This window comes from Trichechus manatus, unplaced genomic scaffold (assembly GCF_000243295.1).
Source record: "Trichechus manatus latirostris isolate Lorelei unplaced genomic scaffold, TriManLat1.0 scaffold00114, whole genome shotgun sequence".
NCBI lineage: Eukaryota > Metazoa > Chordata > Mammalia > Sirenia > Trichechidae > Trichechus > Trichechus manatus.
Window position 1 is genome coordinate 6,005,767 of NW_004444050.1, and position 17,546 is coordinate 6,023,312.

Genomic DNA, 17,546 nt, shown 5'->3' on the forward strand with positions numbered 1-17,546 from the left:
TTCTGTTAATTATGGGATTCTGGGTATTTTGCTATATGGATCATCTTGCTGTGCTGTTGTAGGTCTACATATGTTTCTGTGGAAACACATCACTGACAGGTAAAGAAATGGAAAAATATAGTTTATGGTTTTTAAAAAGCCAGAAATACCTCTTATGAGGATGGCAGGTTAGAATCACTTGAGTGGGGGGCGGGGGTTCAAACTATGCCCAAAACAGAGTCGCAGGGAGAAACATTCTCTTTTTCCCAGTGGAAGGTTACTGCCTCGATTCTTCCTGCCCACCAGTGTGTTACGTCCCTCAGGTGCGCTGGAATGGAGAAAGGGCTGAGACCCACCAATCTGCTGGTTGGGAAGAGGGCTCCTGTGAGACTAGGCACGGCACAGTGGGCATGTGGGTTTAGATGTGTTGGCTTATGGAGCTGGGCGGCATGCCTCATCTCCTCTTACCCTCAGCCACCTCCACGTTGTACACATTTGCATCTGCTGGTTTACCTGGGAGTGAGGCCGCTCCTGGGAAGAGACGTTGAATCGTGCCCATCGTTGGAATTCAGGCACGTGTGGCCATGTCTGATGTGGTTGTGGGGGGAACCAACAGAAAGCAGATTGCGAGGAGGGACTCTGGGGCCCCGAGAAGCAGAAAAGTGGCCAGTGAGCTGCAGTGGGCAGCAACGCCTGCGGCTTAGATGAGAATAAGTGCTGGTGGCTGCCCCCCAGACCCACCATGACCTCGCCACCCTCGGGGTTAAAGGGCAGGGGGTAAACTTCTAAAGCAGTCCCGGTAACTCTTAGAGCTCAGCAACTCTGTCCTGAGGTGCCTCTAACAGAACAGGACAATGCAGACGAGTAAAATGAAAACGAACACTGGCCACTCCGGGAGCGGATCTTGAGCCTGAGGCAGGGGCAGCGGCGCTAGAGGGCGCCTGCGGCACAGCCACCGTCTCTGCTGTGTGCTGGGGATGGAGGCCCAGACTGCCACGCTTTGTCCCGACAGGACTTCCAGAATGGCAGCCCAGAACAAAGGGGGAGCAGTGCTGCGCCTCTGAGCAGGACTGGCCCTCAAGCTCAGATGGGACTCCTCTGGGATTCCCAGAGTGGAGGGAGCGAGTGAGGCCACACAAGTGCACGTGGGGCTCTTGAACTGGAGAAACGACTGGGGCCTGAGCATTAACACTGCACGTGCGCACCCACAGGTGGGGGGGGGGTCTTCTGTAGGGCCTTATTTTAATTTTATTCTTAGCAACTCTTTATTTGTACCGAGGAACTTCGATCAAACCATAAACTTTTTTTTTTTTGCTAAACTTATCCGGATAGTTTCTTCAGGTTTTTTTGTTTCTTTTTTTGTGCTAAAACACGTATAATAAAATTTTCCATTTTAACCATTTTTAAGTCTACAATTCAGTGACATTAATTACATTCATAATGTACAACCGTCACCACTATTTCCAAAACTTTTTCGTCACCCCAAACAGAAACCCCATACTCATTAAGCAATAACTCTTACTCTTCCTCTTCCCCCAGCCCCTGGAAACCACCCTAGGCATTTGTCTATTCTAGATATTTCGTGTAAGTTGAATCATAGACTATTTGTCCTTTTATGTCTGGCTTATTTCACTTAGAATAATGTTTTCAAGGTTTATCCATGTCGTAGCATGTATTAATACTTCATTCCTTTCTATGATTGAGTAATATTCCACTCTGTGGATATACCATATTTTGTTTATCCATTCATCTGTTAATGGACACTCGAGTTGTTTCCACTGCAGTGGACACTGGTGTGCACCTGTCTGTTTGAGGAACAGTTAAACTGTTTTCCACAGTGGCTGCACCATTTTGCATTCCCACCAGCAGTGGATGAGGGTTCCAATCTCACCACATCATCACCGATACTTGTTATTTTTTGTTTTCATAATAGCCATCCTGGTCGGTGTGAAGTAGTATCTCATCAGTCATCTTTTTGCTATGCATGTGGACATACTATCTTAGATCTAGAAATTAAAGAAGATTATTTTCTTTCTATCTCATAATTCCTACACATTTGTAACTTGTGGTAACAGCAAATGTAATCAATTTTCCAACAAATAGTTGTTCGACGTAAGTGAGATAAATAAAGGAGGTACACCATTACTAGAAAGTGTTTTTTCCTTTGTGGAATTGTATGCCACAGCAGTTCATCAGCTAGTAAAGGCTTTCTGTTCCAATGTATGCCTTTTAAGCCCTTGTTTTGGATTGAATTATATAGTTAGTATATTATACTTTATACAAAAACATAGCCCAGATCACGGTTCATCACTCTGGCATATATTTTACTGTATATAGTGGGCTGGCTAAGAGCCATCCTGTCTGTGTTTATAGAAAGCCAGACCACATTATCATAGCTTGCTTGCACAGCTATGAAAAAAGATCTAGTACCTACTAGTTGTCCACATCAGCTTGTGAAACCAGGATAATTTTGTCGTTAGAAATTCCATCTTATGGTCTACCCCATTCAAAGCAAATAAGCTGTCCTCTGTCAGTGGTCTGCACTGCAGTTCCTTGTGCTAGAAATGACCCCATCTCCTACACTCCATTGGACCCGAGCTCCTGGTTGAGAGGCAAACAACAGTGGGCCAAGTTGCAAAGTGCTGAGCAAGACATTAGACTCTGAAATTTCCTTCCCAGACCCTGTTCCCCGGTCACTGATGATTGATCCAGGGTAGGCCTCCAACCTGAGATGGGACCATCAGGGAAACTTGCTGGAAATTTGGACCCAGGTCAGAGGAAGTTAAGTTGATGTCTCTAGGTGCTTGAACACCAGGATGTGCAACATGGGAGGTGTTGGCAGTGAGAGACAAGGAGCTGATGCAGAGAGGAGCCAAGAGGAGAGTCTAGGTGGGAGAAAGGGAGTGCGGGGTGGAGGGGCAAGGGAGAAGGGAGTGAAGTCCCTCAAGTCCCTCATGTTCCTGAGCTCCAACCACATTTCTGTCCCTGGATTCTGTGAGACACCGCCATGCCCTATAATGAATTCCCCGTTTGGCTTAAGCTAGTTGAACATGGGTTTCTGTTACTTGAACCAAAATGTTTCTACTTAGTACAAGGAGGTGTTGGTAGCCAACATAAAATAGTAATAGCTACCATTTAAAGAGTGCACATTATGTGCCAGTTTTCTGGAAAGGAATCTGAGAACTGGGTGGGGTAACTACTTGTACAAGGTCCCACACCAGGCAGCGTGGCCCCAGAGACCAGACTATTAACCGTCTGGTCACCTTCTCAAAATGGACAACAGATGGAAAGGCCTGGCCTGGCATCAGGCAGAAATGGGTCTGTGTCCTGGCTACAGCTCTGAGCTAGTTACGGAGCCTCAATTTCTTAATTTGTGAAATGGAGGTAGTCATAACCATGAAAGAGAGTTGTTGCAAGGATCAATGAGAGCATGTGAGTAAGATGCCTTAGCCTAATAGTCATTCTATAAAAGATATTTCTAATCCATTTCCAGTTTGTCATTTTTAATTATGTACATCATTTATAACGAGCTGCAGTGACTAAAACTGATGGAACATTGTAAAGAATGGTAATAACGAGCATCCTTCTGTATTTTAACGGGTAAATATGATGCTAACATAGATGTTTTTTACCATGTTAAGGAAGCATTCTTCTATACCTGGTTTATTACAAAGTTGTTTTTTTTTCCCCTAGGAATTGATGATAGATGTTGCCAAGTACCTTTACAGTTTCTAACATTACAAAGCTTTGGGCTTTATAATTCACTCTAGTAACAGAACTCCTGGTATTAGTTGAATTCCACAATCCAACATTCTTCATCATTTTCCATTGTTCTGGGAATGAATCTATAAGTTCAGTTCTCATGTTTTGTTTAGGATTTTTCCAAGTATGAGCGAGAGATCTTCAGTTTTCTTTTTGTGCTGCCTTTGGCAGGTTTCATTTTGTGGTTCTGCTAGCTTACAACGAGGAACCAACTAAGAAGGTTTGCACACTTTTCTGATTTGGGAACTATTTAACTAACAGGAAGATTTTGTATCTCTTGAGAAGTTGAAAGAGCATGTCTCTGAAAAAGACATATCCAATCACAGCTACCAGGAATATATTGGAAATAGTCCTTTTTCCTCAAAGTTTTTTCAGTTTACACTATGGTTATTGGTCTATTTATGTTTTCTACTTCTTATTGAATAGATTTTAATAATTTCCATTTTTGCTTTAAAATTGACAATTCATCTGGATACTCAATTTTTTAACATTGAGCTGCAAGTAATATTCTCATTCATTATTTTCATTTATTGCATGTGTTCCTATACTGGCCATCTGCCTTGATTACTCTTTCTCTTTACTGGATCCCCCAGGGCCACTCTAAGTGAGAAGGGTACTTGACCAGGCACCTCTGTGTGTGGCATTTGCTCACTCCTCAGTCTGGATCATCTCAGTCATCCCCACCTGGATGGCCACACTCCCACCGTCATGTTAGAAGCATCAGTAGCAATACCTTAGAGTCTAGTTAGGGTGGGTAAGACAGTACCTACCCCAAGGTAGGAGCAAACCATATTTTTAGACGCAGGCTTGTGGCTGCCACACGGAGTCCCTGGGTGGTACAAATGGTGAACTTGCTCAGCTGCTAACAGAAAGGTTGGAGGTTCAAATACACCAAGAGGCACCTCAGAAGAAAGCCCTGGTAATCTACTCCAGAAACTCAAGCATTGAAAACCCTATGGAGAACAGTCACCATGAGTCAAAGTTGACTCAGTGGCAACTGGCTGTTTTTGTGGTGGCCACAGGCTTGTGAGGACCAGATGTGACATATCAGGGGTGGCCAGTTATTGAGGTGGTCAGGAAAGAACACTGAGGGCTGAAGCACAGGGGATACTTTGGCCTCAAAGACTCTAAGATGATCTTGATTTTCCTATAAGCCTCCCCAGCACCTTTACTGAGATTCTAGTTGCCTCTAGCCTCTTCAGAGTTAATATTCATATATTATTTCATACAAAAAGAACCAATTGCTTTAAGCATGCCAGCTTTAAGTGCTGTTATTTATAATTATGCTTATTGTATGGAATCAGATAATTTATTCATCTTAACAATTTTTTAGCTATTATAGAGTAGGGAATCTTTTGAGGTGGAGTCCGTGAGTGGCGCAAACAGTTAACACGCTCGGCTGCTAAGCAAAAGATTGGAAGTTTAAGTCCATCCAGAGGCACCTTGGAAGAAAGGCCTGATGATCTACTTCTGAAAAATAAGCCACTAAAAATCCAATGGAACACAGTTCCACTCTGACATACATGGGGGTCGCCATGAGTCAGAGTCAACTCAGTGGCAACTGGTAAATGGTATAATCTTTCGAGGCTAAAATAGCCTCATGAAAGGCAATGGCGATGGATTAGTTGGAAATTCCAACCAGAGGATCTGAGAAACTCCAAGACTAAGACCATGCTTAGGTGAAAACCTAGTTAAATGGGAGACCAGGAGGACACCCCAATTATGGAGGTAGATGCCATAGATGAACAAGACCCACATGAATGGGATCACCATGGGGTGCTAGATCAGGCAAACAAGCTCATTTAGAGACAGGGCCAATGGCAGGAGCAAGCTGCGGGAAGACTCAGCACTCAGACAGCGAAGCAGGTAACCAGCAAAAATTACAAAAAGCTAGTTATTCAACGTGAGGTGCAATTATTAAGCAGTCAGCTGCTAACCGAAAGGTCAGCAGTTCAAACCCACCAGCGGCTCCATGGGAGAAAAGACCTGGCGATCTGCTCCCGTAAAGACGTCAGCCTAGGAAACCCTATGGGGTAGATCTACTCTGTCCTATTGAGTTGCTATGAGTCAGAATCGACTCGATGGCACACAACAAGAAACAATTATCCAACAAGGATTTAAATTAGATAAGGCCCTTAGAGCCACAGGTGGCCAGGCCCACATGACCAGTTTTCCACAGCAGAGGCCTTGCTCTTTGCTTCTGTATAGCTGGTAATATGAATAACAGTGCCCACTCAGCTTAATCTTCCATATTGTGATTGCATGTAAGTCTCCCCACTAGCCTGTGAGCCCAACCACCATATGTGATTTGTACTCAAATCCTCCACCTCCCAGTGTCGTGTCAAGCACACAACAGACCTTCAGATGGAATGCTTGAATGGGCACTGCCACATTGTCCTGAAAGCTTTCTGTGTCCTTGGGTTCACATTTTCCTCAGGTTCACTGTGGGGTATTTATCTAGGGGACCTGCATTCCCCTTCACTAGAGCTTTCCCAGAGCCCCTGGGTGGTGCAAATGGTTAACGTGCTTGGCTGATAACTGAAAGGTTGAAAGTTTGAGTCCACCTAGAGGTGCCTCAGAAGAAAGGCCTGGTGATCGCCTTCTGAAAAATCAGCCATTGAAAACCCTGTGGAGCACAGTTCTACTCTGACACACATGGGGTCACAATGAGTCCAAATCAACTCAATGGCAACTGGCTTTTTTAGGGCTTCTTCCTCTTGGGTCCTCATACTTCCATGTCTGAGAAGAGGATTCTGGCAAAATACTCTAACCTGGTATATGGGGGCAGGGTGGTGGGTTAGTACACGCCAAGCACATAGGCATTGCTTATGGTGAAGAATGAGAAGAAGGAGAAATAGGTGCCACCCTGGCATCATCCGTTGTCAAATTCCTTAAGCAGTTTAAGATGAACACGGTAAAGAAACACATCAAATATAAAAATAGAAATTAAAATATTTAACAGTGTAAATCCCCACCTGCCCTTAAATTTCTCTGCCTTGTCTATGTTCCAGGTTCAGGTTTAGCGGCCGCATCCTAGGCCTGGCTCTGATCCATCAATACCTTCTTGATGCTTTCTTCACGAGGCCCTTCTATAAGGCGCTCCTGAGATTGTAAGTATCTCGCAGACCAGGTTCCACCCCAGTCCTGCCTGCATTCAGCCAGCACTGATCCCTCGGGCACCACTGGCCCTTTGTCTCTGCTTTGCCCTCATCATTCTTGTTAGGTTTATGACAATTTACTGTTCTGAATGCTTCCATATGGCATTGACCTTTAGTACAATAAAAAGGCATTGGGAGATTTTATGTAAGCATACGGAAAAACTATCAATCATAATGTTATGTCGTGAATATGAATCAGTTGATATTGTCATTATAATAAGATTACAAAGATTGCATTAAGTTATTAATTAGAATTGATCTGTTTGTAACTTAGTTGTTTGAAAATGACACTTTTCTCCAGTTGCCATGGCAAGAGTCCATGAGTCAATAATTATTTCATGCTTGTTGTTACAAATGTTTTCGTATTTCCTTTCCAAAAGATTACCGAATCAACCAAAAAGTGCCATCAGTATTATTCAGAAGTATGAAATTGTTAGAAGAAGTTTGTGCTATGTTAGCCAGGAGTGACATAACCACATTTTGGAAAGAGCTCTAGGCAGTCATTTGTTCAGTAATTCTTTCTCCCTCTGGATTCACCCAGGCCCTGTGATTTGAGTGACCTGGAATATTTGGATGAGGAATTCCACCAGAGCTTGCAGTGGATGAAGGACAACAACATTACAGATATCCTCGACCTCACTTTCACCGTCAACGAAGAGGTTTTTGGGCAGGTTTGTGCGATGTGGGGCTTGTTTTAAAATAGAAAAGGAGGAATCTCATTCATTCAAAACACAATTCTTTGGAGACTACTCACTTTAACAAAACAACCCATGTTCTCTTCCTTCTTTTTCTTATTATGACATGGATCTCTTTACCTAGGTCTTTGGAAATCAAATGTTATTATAAATATTCTAAATCTGGTTATAAAGCATTTTGTGAACTGTGCAATACATATGTAAGGCATTTTTTTTAAATCTATGCCACTACAAAAATAATTTTTTTCATCACTAGCTTCCAAATATCTACTGTTCCAAAACGTACATATGTCAATCCTGTTTAGTAAGTTAAAGCTTCTCGTTTGTATTCCTCAAGCATTTATGTAACATTCAATCTTGTAATCAAATAGAGTACACTTTTATCAGGAAATACCCATAGTCTGAGCAGATTTAACAATTGAGATTTTGAGAACAACATCTACAAGAGACTCTAAAGGCCCACAACAGGTAGTAATTTGTAATAGAGCTCTTGTGAGAACTAAGTTAAAATACTTTATAAGTCACCTTGCATGAATGTGGGGCCTGGGTGGTGCAAACGGTTGCACTTGACTACTAGGAAGTCCTGGTGGCACAGTGGCTAAGAGCTCGGCTACTAACCAAAAGGTCAGCAGTTTGAATCTACCAGCTGCTCCTTGGAAACCCTATGGGGCAGTTCTACTCTGTCCTATAGTGTCGCTATGAGTCAGAATTGCCTGGATGGCAACAAGTTTGTTTATTTTGGTTTACTAACCTAAAGAAATACAGCCAGAATGCTCCTTAGAAGCAAGGATGGGGAGACTACATCTCATATACTTTGGACACATTATCAGGAGGGATCAGTCCCTGGAGAAGGACATCATGCTAGGTAAAGTAGAGCGTTAGCAAAAAAGAGGAAGGTCCTCAACGAGACGGATTGACACAACGGCTGCAACAATGGGCTCAAGCATAAAGATTGTGAGGATGGCGCAGGGCCGGGCAGTGTTTCATTCTGTTGTATGAGTTGGAAGCGACTCAATGGCAGCTAACAACAACAACAGCCTAAAGACTGGTGGTTCAGACCCACCCAGTGAAAGGCCTGCTGATCTGCTTCCATAAAGATTACAGTCAAGAAAACCCTTGGGAGAAGTTCTACTCTGCAACACGTGGGGTTGCCATGAGTTGAAATCGACTCGACAGCAACAGGTTTGCTGTTTGGTTTTGCATGAATGTGGCTGGTGTGCTGAGTCTGTGGATGAGAGTTATTCACTGAACCCTGCACACCACCCGGCCCCTTGTTGTGTTGTTGTTGTGTGCCATGGAGTCGATCCCGACTCCTAGTGACCTTATAAGACAGAGTAGAACTGCCCCATAGGGTGTAATCTTTACAGAAGCAGGCTGCCACATCTTTCTCACGAGGAGTGGCTCATGAGCTCAAACCACCAACCTTTCAGTTAGAAGGCAAACATCTCAGTTAATAATCTTGAACAGGTTATTTTGTATAAACATACCTCTGAAGAGTACTCTCTTACCTATTTGAGAAGAAACTATTTCTTTTGTCAACTATTTAAAAAAAAAACAACACAAAAGCACCAAATCCATTGCCGTCAAGTCAATTCCAACTCATAGCAATACTATAGGACAGAGTAGAACTGCCCTATAGGGTTTCCAAGGAGTGGCTGGTGGATTTGAACTGTTGGCCTTTTGTTAGCAGTCAAGCTCCTAACCACAGTGCCACCAGGGCTCCAGTAGCTATAGAGAGCATATTTAAATATGTCCGGGAACATACTCTTCATGTAACTGTCCTGCTGTATACTCTGTGAACATAAAAAATACACTGTTCTCTGTGTCTGATGACTTGTAGCTCATCCTTCATATTTACCCAGTAGTAGAAGGTAAATTTTGTAAGATGTACACTGTTATTTAGCAAATGGTATTTAGACAGCTGGGTAGTCATCTTAAAAAAAAAAAAATTTAAGTTAGATCCCTAACCTCACTCATTACATTACACAGAAATAAATTCCAGGTCCATTGGAGACCTGAATGTAAAAAAATAAAGGGAAAACAAAAATACTAAAACAAGGAATAAGGAATGCTGCTGTAAATGTGACACATAATCTCAAAATTATAAAAGACTGTCATAGTTAAGCGAGCCCTGGTGGTGCAGTGGTTATGCACTTGCTACTAACTGAAAGGTCGGTGGTTTGAACCCATCAGCCTCTCCAGAGGAGAAAGATGTTGACAGTCTGCTTCTGTAAAGATTTACAGACTTGGAAACACTATGAGGCAGTTGTACTCTGTCCTATGGGGTCGCTATGAGTAAGAGTCAACTCAACAGCAGTGGGTTTGGTTTGGTTGTTCATAGTTAACTAAAATTAAGTTCTGCATGACAAAATACACCAGAAACAGAGTTAAAATGGCATAATATTTTATAAAATGCAATACATAATGCAGACAAAAGGATATTTCCTTAAATATAGGAAGAAAGAGATCCCACAGATCAATGAGAAACAATTAACAACCCAATGGAAAATTAGCGAAAAACATGAATAGATTATTTCCTGGAAAGGGAATATCTCCAGAAGAGATACTCAACCTCATTCTCAATAAAAACGTAAATTAAAGCTATAATGAGATACTAGTTCATTATTAGGATGTCAAGACTCATAAAATTTAACGGTACTCTATTTTGGAGACGGTGTGGTGAAATAGGTGGAAGTAAGCAGAAGTTTGGTTCACTCTCTATGAAAGGAACCTTGGCAATATCTATTGAAATTTGAAGTGCACGTGCATTTGATTCAGAATCCATAGCTAGGAATTTGTCTTATAGACATATTCACACCTGACTGAAGTAACCCATGTATTAGGACCTTCATTGCAACATTGCTGATAACTGCCAAGAGATCTGAAACAATCTGAAAGTGCAGCCATACAGCAGTGGTTAAATAAACTTTAACCTCAGTCAAATAGTGGCGTAGGGTGTGGTCATTAAAACTTGTAGACACCCCAGCTCATCCATTTACATGTAAATCATAAAAAATAAACAATATACTAGCAAGAACAAAGAAAGAATAAGGTAGGTCTAAACTGATATGGAACAATTGCCAAATATATGTATAATTATTATTATTATTGTACTTTAGATAAACGTTTACAGAACAAACTAGCTTCTCATTAAACAATTAGTACATACATTGTTTTGTGACACTGGTTACCAACCTCACGACATGTCAACACTCTCCCTTCTCGACCTTGGGTTCCCAATCACCAGCTTTCCTGTCCCCTCCTGCTTTCTAGTCCTTGCCCCTGGGCTGGTGTGCCTCTTTAGTCCCGTTTTGTTTTATGGACCTGTCTAATCTTTGGCTGAAGGGTGAACCTCAGGAGTGACTTCATTACTGAGCTAAAAGCGTATCTGGGGGCCATACTCTCGGGGTTTCTCTAGTCTCTGTCAGGCCAGTAAGCCTGATCTTTTTTTTGTGAGTTAGAATTTTGTTCTACATTTTTCTCCAGCTCTGTCCGGAACCCTCTATTGTGATTGCTGTCAGAGCAGTCAGTGGTGGTAGCTGGGCACTATCTAGTTGTGCTGAACTCAGTCTGGTGGAGGCTGTGGTAGTTGTGGTCCATTAGTCCTTTGGACTGATCTTTCCCTTGTGTCTTTGGTTTTCTTCATTCTCTCTTGCTCCCAATGGGGTGAGACCAGTGGAGTATCTTAGACAGCTGCTCACAAGCTTTTAAGACCCCAGACGCTACTCACCAAAGTAGAATTTAGAACATTTTCTTTATAAACTGTGTTATGCCAATTGAGCTAGATGTTCCCCAAGACCGTGGTCCCCACAGCCCTCAGCCCAGTAATTCAGTCTCTCAGGGAGTTTGGATGTGTCTATGGAGCTTACACGACCTTGCCTTGTACAAGTTGTGCTGGCTTCCCCAGTATTGTGTACTCTCTTACCCTTCATCAAAGTTACCACTTATCTATTGTCTATTTAGTATTTTTCCATCCTCACCCTTCCCCTCCCTCATAACCATCAAAGATTGTTTCTTTTTGTGTGTAAACCTTTTCATGAGTTTTTATAGTAGTGGTCTCATACAATATTTGTCCTTTTGTGATTGACTTATCTCACTCAGCATAATGCCCTCCAAATTCATCCATGTTGTGAGATGCTTCACAGATTCATCTTTGTTCTTTATCATTGGGTAGTACTCTACTGTGTGTATGTACCATAATTTGTTTATCCATTCATCTGTTGATGGGCACCTAGGTTGTTTCCATCTTTTTGCTATTGTGAGCAATGCTGCAATGAACATGGGTGTGCATATGTCTATTCGTGTGATGGCTTTTATTTCTCTAGGATATATTCCTAGGAGTGCGATTGCTGGATCATATGGCCTTTCTATTTCTAGCTTTCTAAGGAAGCACCATATCATTTTCTGGAATGGATATAACATTTTGCATTCTCACCAGCAGTGCAAAAGAGTTCCAATCTCCCTGCAGCCTCCCCAACATTTGTTATTTTCTGTTTTTTTTATTCATGCCAATAATGCCAGGGGGGTGGGGGGTAGGAGATAGTATCTCATTGTGGTTTCGATTTGCATTTCTCCAATGGCTAGTGATCTCAAGCATTTCCTCATGTGTCTGTTAGCTGCTTGAATATCTTCTTTGGTGAAATGTCTGTTCATTTCCTTTGCCCATTTTTAAATTGGATTATTTGTCTTTTTGTTGTAGAGGTGTTGGATTTTCCTGTAGATTTTACAGATCAGACTTTTATCGAATTTTTCATAGCCAAAATTTTTTTCCCAGTCTGTAGGTTCTCTTTTACTCTTCTGGTGAAGTCTTTTGATGAGCATAAGTGTTTAATTTTTAGGAGATCCCTGTTATCTAGCTTATCTTCAAGAATTTGTGTGTTGTTAGTTATCATTTGTATCCTGTTAAGGCCATGTATTAGGGCCTCTAGTGTTGATCCTATTTTTTCTTCTATGATCTTTATAGTTTTGGGTTTTATATTTAGGTCTTTGATCCATTTTGACTTAATTTTTGTGTATGGTGTGAGGCATGGCCCTGTTTCATTTTTTTGCAGATGGACATCCAGTTTTGCCAGCACCATTTGTTAAAAAGACTGTCTTTTCCCCATCTGATGGACTTTGGGCCCTTGTCGAAGATCAGGTGACCACAGGTGGATGGATTTACATCTAGATTCTCAATTCTTTTCCACTGGTCAATGTATCTGTCATTGTACCAGTACCAGGCTGTTTTGATTACCGTAGCTGTATAGTACATCAGATAGTGGGAGTCCTCCTACTTTATTCTTCTCCTTCAATAGTGCTTTACTTATCCAGGGCCTCTTCCCTTTCCATATAAAGTTAGTGATTAGTTTTTCCATCTCTTTAAAGAATGCTGTTAGTATTTGGATCGGGATTGCATTATATTTGTAGATTGCTTTGCATAGAATTATCATTTTCACAATGTTAAGTCTACCTATCCATGAGCATGGTATGTTTTTCCATTTATGTAGATCTTTTTTGGTTTCTTGCAGTCATGTTTTGTAGTTTTCTTTGTATACGCCTTGTACATCCCTGGTTAGATTTATTCCTAAATATTTTATTTTTTTAGGGGCTATTATAAATGATATTGTTTTCCTGATTTCCTTTTCATCGTTCTCTTTATTGGTGTATAGGAATCCAACTGATTTTTATATGTTTCTCTTGTATCCTGCTACTCTGCTGAATCTTTCTATTAGTTCCAATAGTTTTCTTTTGGAGTCTTTTTGGTGCCAAGATATATTTTTAAGTGAAAAAAAGTGTGATGAAGAACAGTGTGTATAATATACTACTGTTTGTGGGCAGGTGGGGGAAGAGATGATATATACGTAATCCCTAGGATATGCATAGATTGTCCCTGGGAAGGGAAGTGAGGAGGATTGTCTCCAGAGAGGAGAGACTGCATGGCTGGGAGATGGGGTGTGAGAGAGACTTACTTTTCATCTTATGGCCTTTCGTACCACTTGAATTTTATTCTATGGATACATGTTACCTACTTAAAAAAGAAAATGAAGTAAATACAAATAACTAAATACAGAAAATTAAGGGGAAAATAATGTTGAAAATACAAAAGGAGTACATCTTTCACGTGTGTATAGTGTAGGAACTGAGCGACTCACAGAAAAGTTCAAATGTCCCCAGTGGTAACAATAAGGATGTGCCATAGACTCTTCTTGTTAACTGCCCTCAAGTTGGCTCTGACTCATAGTGATCTCGTATATAGCAAAATGAAATGTTGCCCGATGCTGCACCATCTTCATGATCGTTGGTATGTTTGAGCCTACTGTTGTGGCTATGGTGTCCATCTTTGTCACTGAGGGTTTCCTTCATTTTAATTAACCCTCTGCTTTACCAAACATGAGGTCCTTTTCCAGCAGTTGGTCTTTCGTGATGACGTGTCCACACTAAGCACGGCAAAGTCTCACCATCCGTATCTCTAAGGACATTCTCGTTACATTTCTTCTAAGACTGATTTGTTTGCTCTTCTGGCAATCTGGTATATTCAGTGTTCTTTATCAGCACCACGATTCAAAGGCATCAATTCCTCTGTCTTCCTTTTGCATTGTTTGGCTTTTGCATGCATATGACATGATTGAAAAGACCATGGCTTGAGTCAGGTGCACCTGAGTCATCCAAGTGACAGTTTTGCTTTTTAAAACTTTACAGAGATCTTTGCAGCAGATTTTCCCGATGCAATACATCGTTTGATTTCTTGACTGCTGCTTCCATGGACATTGATTGTCGATCCAAGTAGAATGAAATGCTTGACAATTTCTATTTTTTCTCCATTTATCATGATGTTGTTTATCGCTCCATTTGCGAGGGTTTTCATTTTCTTCACGTTAAGGGTAATCCATAATGAAGGCTGTAGTCTTTGACCTTCATCAGTAAGTGCTCCAGGTTGTTTTTATTTTTTACTTTTGGCATGCGAGGTTGTGCCATCTGCATATACCCGTTGCTGCTGAGTCGATTCTGACTCACAGCAACCCTATAAGACATGGGGTTTCCAATGCCCCGTAGGATTTCCAAGTAGCGGCCTTTTGCTTAGCAGCCGAGCTCTTAACCACTGTGCCACCAGCACTCCCATCTGCATATAACAACAAAAAAAAAAAAAAGTTGCCATCGAGTCAATTCTGACATAGCAGGCTGTTAATGAGTTGTCCTCCAATCCTGATCCCATGTTCTTCTTCATATAGTTCAGCTGCATAAACTATTTGCTCAGCATATGGATTGAATAAGAAAGGTGAAAGGATACAACCCTGCCACACACCTTCTTCAATTTTAAATGACACAGTATCACCTTATTCTGTTCAAACGACTGCCTCTTGATCCACGTACAGGTTCTGCATGAGCACAGTTAAGTGTTCTGGAATTCACATTCTTCACAACATTATCCATAATTTGTTATGATACACATAGTAGGCCTAGACTAATGTGTATCTGTTTAAAGCTTATCCTCTTCCTCTTCAAAAGGATGTCATCAGAAATGTGGTTTTACAAAATTGAGTTGCGACTCTTCTTTTGGCAAGTTATTAGACAGTGGGGATCAGACACAAATACAGGTTTAAAAAGCTGTAGGATTTTCCTGAGTACGTTAGTTAGGATTAGGTTCAGCTGCTAGTGAAGAAACCCCAAATAACCCTGCCAAAAGTAACAGAAGTTTACTTTTCTCTCATATGAAAGTCTGGGGGCAGACAGTTCAAGGCTGGTTTAGAAGCTTTGTTTGACAGAATCCTTGGGGACTAGCTCCTTCTAGCTCTCATCACTGCTGTCCCTAATTTGGGCCCCCTATACTCATGGCCCAAATGAGCATGGCATACCAGCCACCACTTCTGTGTCCCAAGCAACAGGACAGAGGAAGGCACAGCCCCTCTCTCTAAGGAGACCTTGGGAAAGTGCCATGCAACACTCTACTGACTCCTCTTCGGCTAAAATGTAGTTTCATGCCACACCTAACTGCAAGGGGGACTGGGAATAAAGTCTTTAACTGGGCAATACTGTGAGCAGCTAAAACCCAGAACTGCTTTTTTTAATTTATTTTTATTGTACTTTAGGGGAAGATTTACAGAACAAATAGTTTCTCGTTAAACAGTCAGTACATGTATTGTTTTATGACATTGGTTAACAACCCCCTTTTTTTTTTTTTGGTGAAAATATACATAGCCAAAGATACACCATTTCAAAAATTTCTACATGTACAATTCAGTGACATCAATTACGTTCTCCAGTTGTGCTGCTATTCTCACTGTCCTTTTCCAAATTATTCCATCACCCTTAGCTCCAATTCACTGTTCCCTAGGCTTCCCATCAAACCTTTTGAGTTGCTGTTGTCAATTTGATCTCACATAGAGAATTCTTTTTATTTTATTTTTTTTGTATTTTAGATGGTTTACAGAACAAAATAGTTTCTCATTAAACAGTTAGTACACAGATTGCCCTATGACAATGTAAAACCCAGAACTTTTAAGGACTATGAACAGTGGATAGCAACTAATATTTTACAACTTGCCAATACTTTATAATCAATAAAAACCAGTTGCCGTCAAGTCAAGCCATGTGTGGCAGAGTAGACCTGTGCCCCATAGAGTTTTCATGCCTGATTTTTCAGAAACAGATTGCCAGGCCTTTCTTCTGAGATACCTCTGGGTGGACTTGACAGCAACTGGTTAATGCTGAACCGGTGAAAAGAGAATTTTTGTGTACAGTCCGCCCCCTGAAATGGGGATGTGTCACGGGGAGATCAGCTGAGTTGACAAACCATCTCTCTCTTTCTGTTTTCCTACAAGGTAACGGAAAGGGAATTGAAGTCTGGAGGAGCCAACACCCAGGTCACAGAGAAGAACAAGAAGGAGTACATTGAAAGGATGGTGAAGTGGCGGGTGGAGCGTGGCGTGGTGCAGCAGACGGAGGCGCTGGTGCGGGGCTTCTACGAGGTGAGGCCCAGCCAAGCTGCGGAAGGACGCTAGGGCAGGTGCCCTTCATCACTGGGCTTCAGCCCCTGAAGGTTCTCTGTGGGGAGCGAGACCCAGTTTGTAACAAGAGAGGAGAGGAGAGGAGAAGCCAGGCAGGCTAAGGGCTCAGCCCTGCTCACCGGAGTGGGGTGGATGCATGAGGGGCCAGAGTTCTCTGGGAAAACCCAGCTCTTGCCGTAGGTGGAAAATGCTCTCACAAAACAGGTGTAGGTGTGGGCCTGGTGTGCCAGGTGTGAAAACAGGCATCGCCTGTAAAGATGTGTGCAGGTGACACAGGCTTTCATTCAGTGAAACAAAGAAAAAGGACAGAGAAGTCAATGGGGGAGTATTGTCCTCTCTTACTAGATTTGTATTTTGTGATAGTGTTACTTTGTACCACATCATCCATAAATCAAGAAGACAGGGACAGATGTAGCCTTCCTGCATGAAAAACAACCTCTTGGAACTTTTCCAGTTTAGAAAACAAGAGGCTGCAGATGTTTTCTCCGGGTTTGGGGCTTGGAAGGTTTTCTTCCCCTGCTATCCTGGAGAACAGCATTGGTCATTGGCTTGTCCCCCACTGGTTTCTTTAAAGGATGGTACCCACCACAGGTGTCCAACTGTGCCCGGTACATTTAGCAACAAGATTTAAAGCCCAAACACAGACCCCTACCAAACAGGTCCTCCCAGATGTTCGAAGGAAGGAGGAAAGAAGTGAGGAGGAGAGAGAGGGAAAATACAGACGTTTTGCTGCATAATGCCCAACCCCAGAAAAGGAGTCATCATTTTATATGAAAGAGAGAACACATTTCGAGTGAAGTGACTTAACAGCTATTGTGTCATTCAACATGATTTAATTTGGACTTTTTGCCTCTAAAATGCATCTAATATGACTCCAGAAAGTCAAGTCAGGTTTGCTTACAACCTCATTCAGAGAGGGAGCATCAGAGATAGTAAAAAGCATGGGACCATTTTCAGTTTCCAACTCA

At 41.9% G+C, this 17,546-nt stretch overlaps 1 protein-coding gene across 2 annotated transcripts in view; it reads left to right on the forward strand.

Moving 5' to 3' along the window:
* Window positions 1-17,546, forward strand: part of HECW1 (HECT, C2 and WW domain containing E3 ubiquitin protein ligase 1) — a 495,956-nt gene that overhangs the window by 461,735 nt on the left and 16,675 nt on the right. For both annotated transcript variants that reach the window (XM_004383962.1, XM_012557718.1), the window contains 3 exons: window positions 6,753-6,851; window positions 7,441-7,570; window positions 16,393-16,539. In XM_004383962.1, coding sequence (XP_004384019.1) covers window positions 6,753-6,851; window positions 7,441-7,570; window positions 16,393-16,539 — 376 coding nt within the window. The remainder of the gene's footprint in view (window positions 1-6,752; window positions 6,852-7,440; window positions 7,571-16,392; window positions 16,540-17,546) is intronic.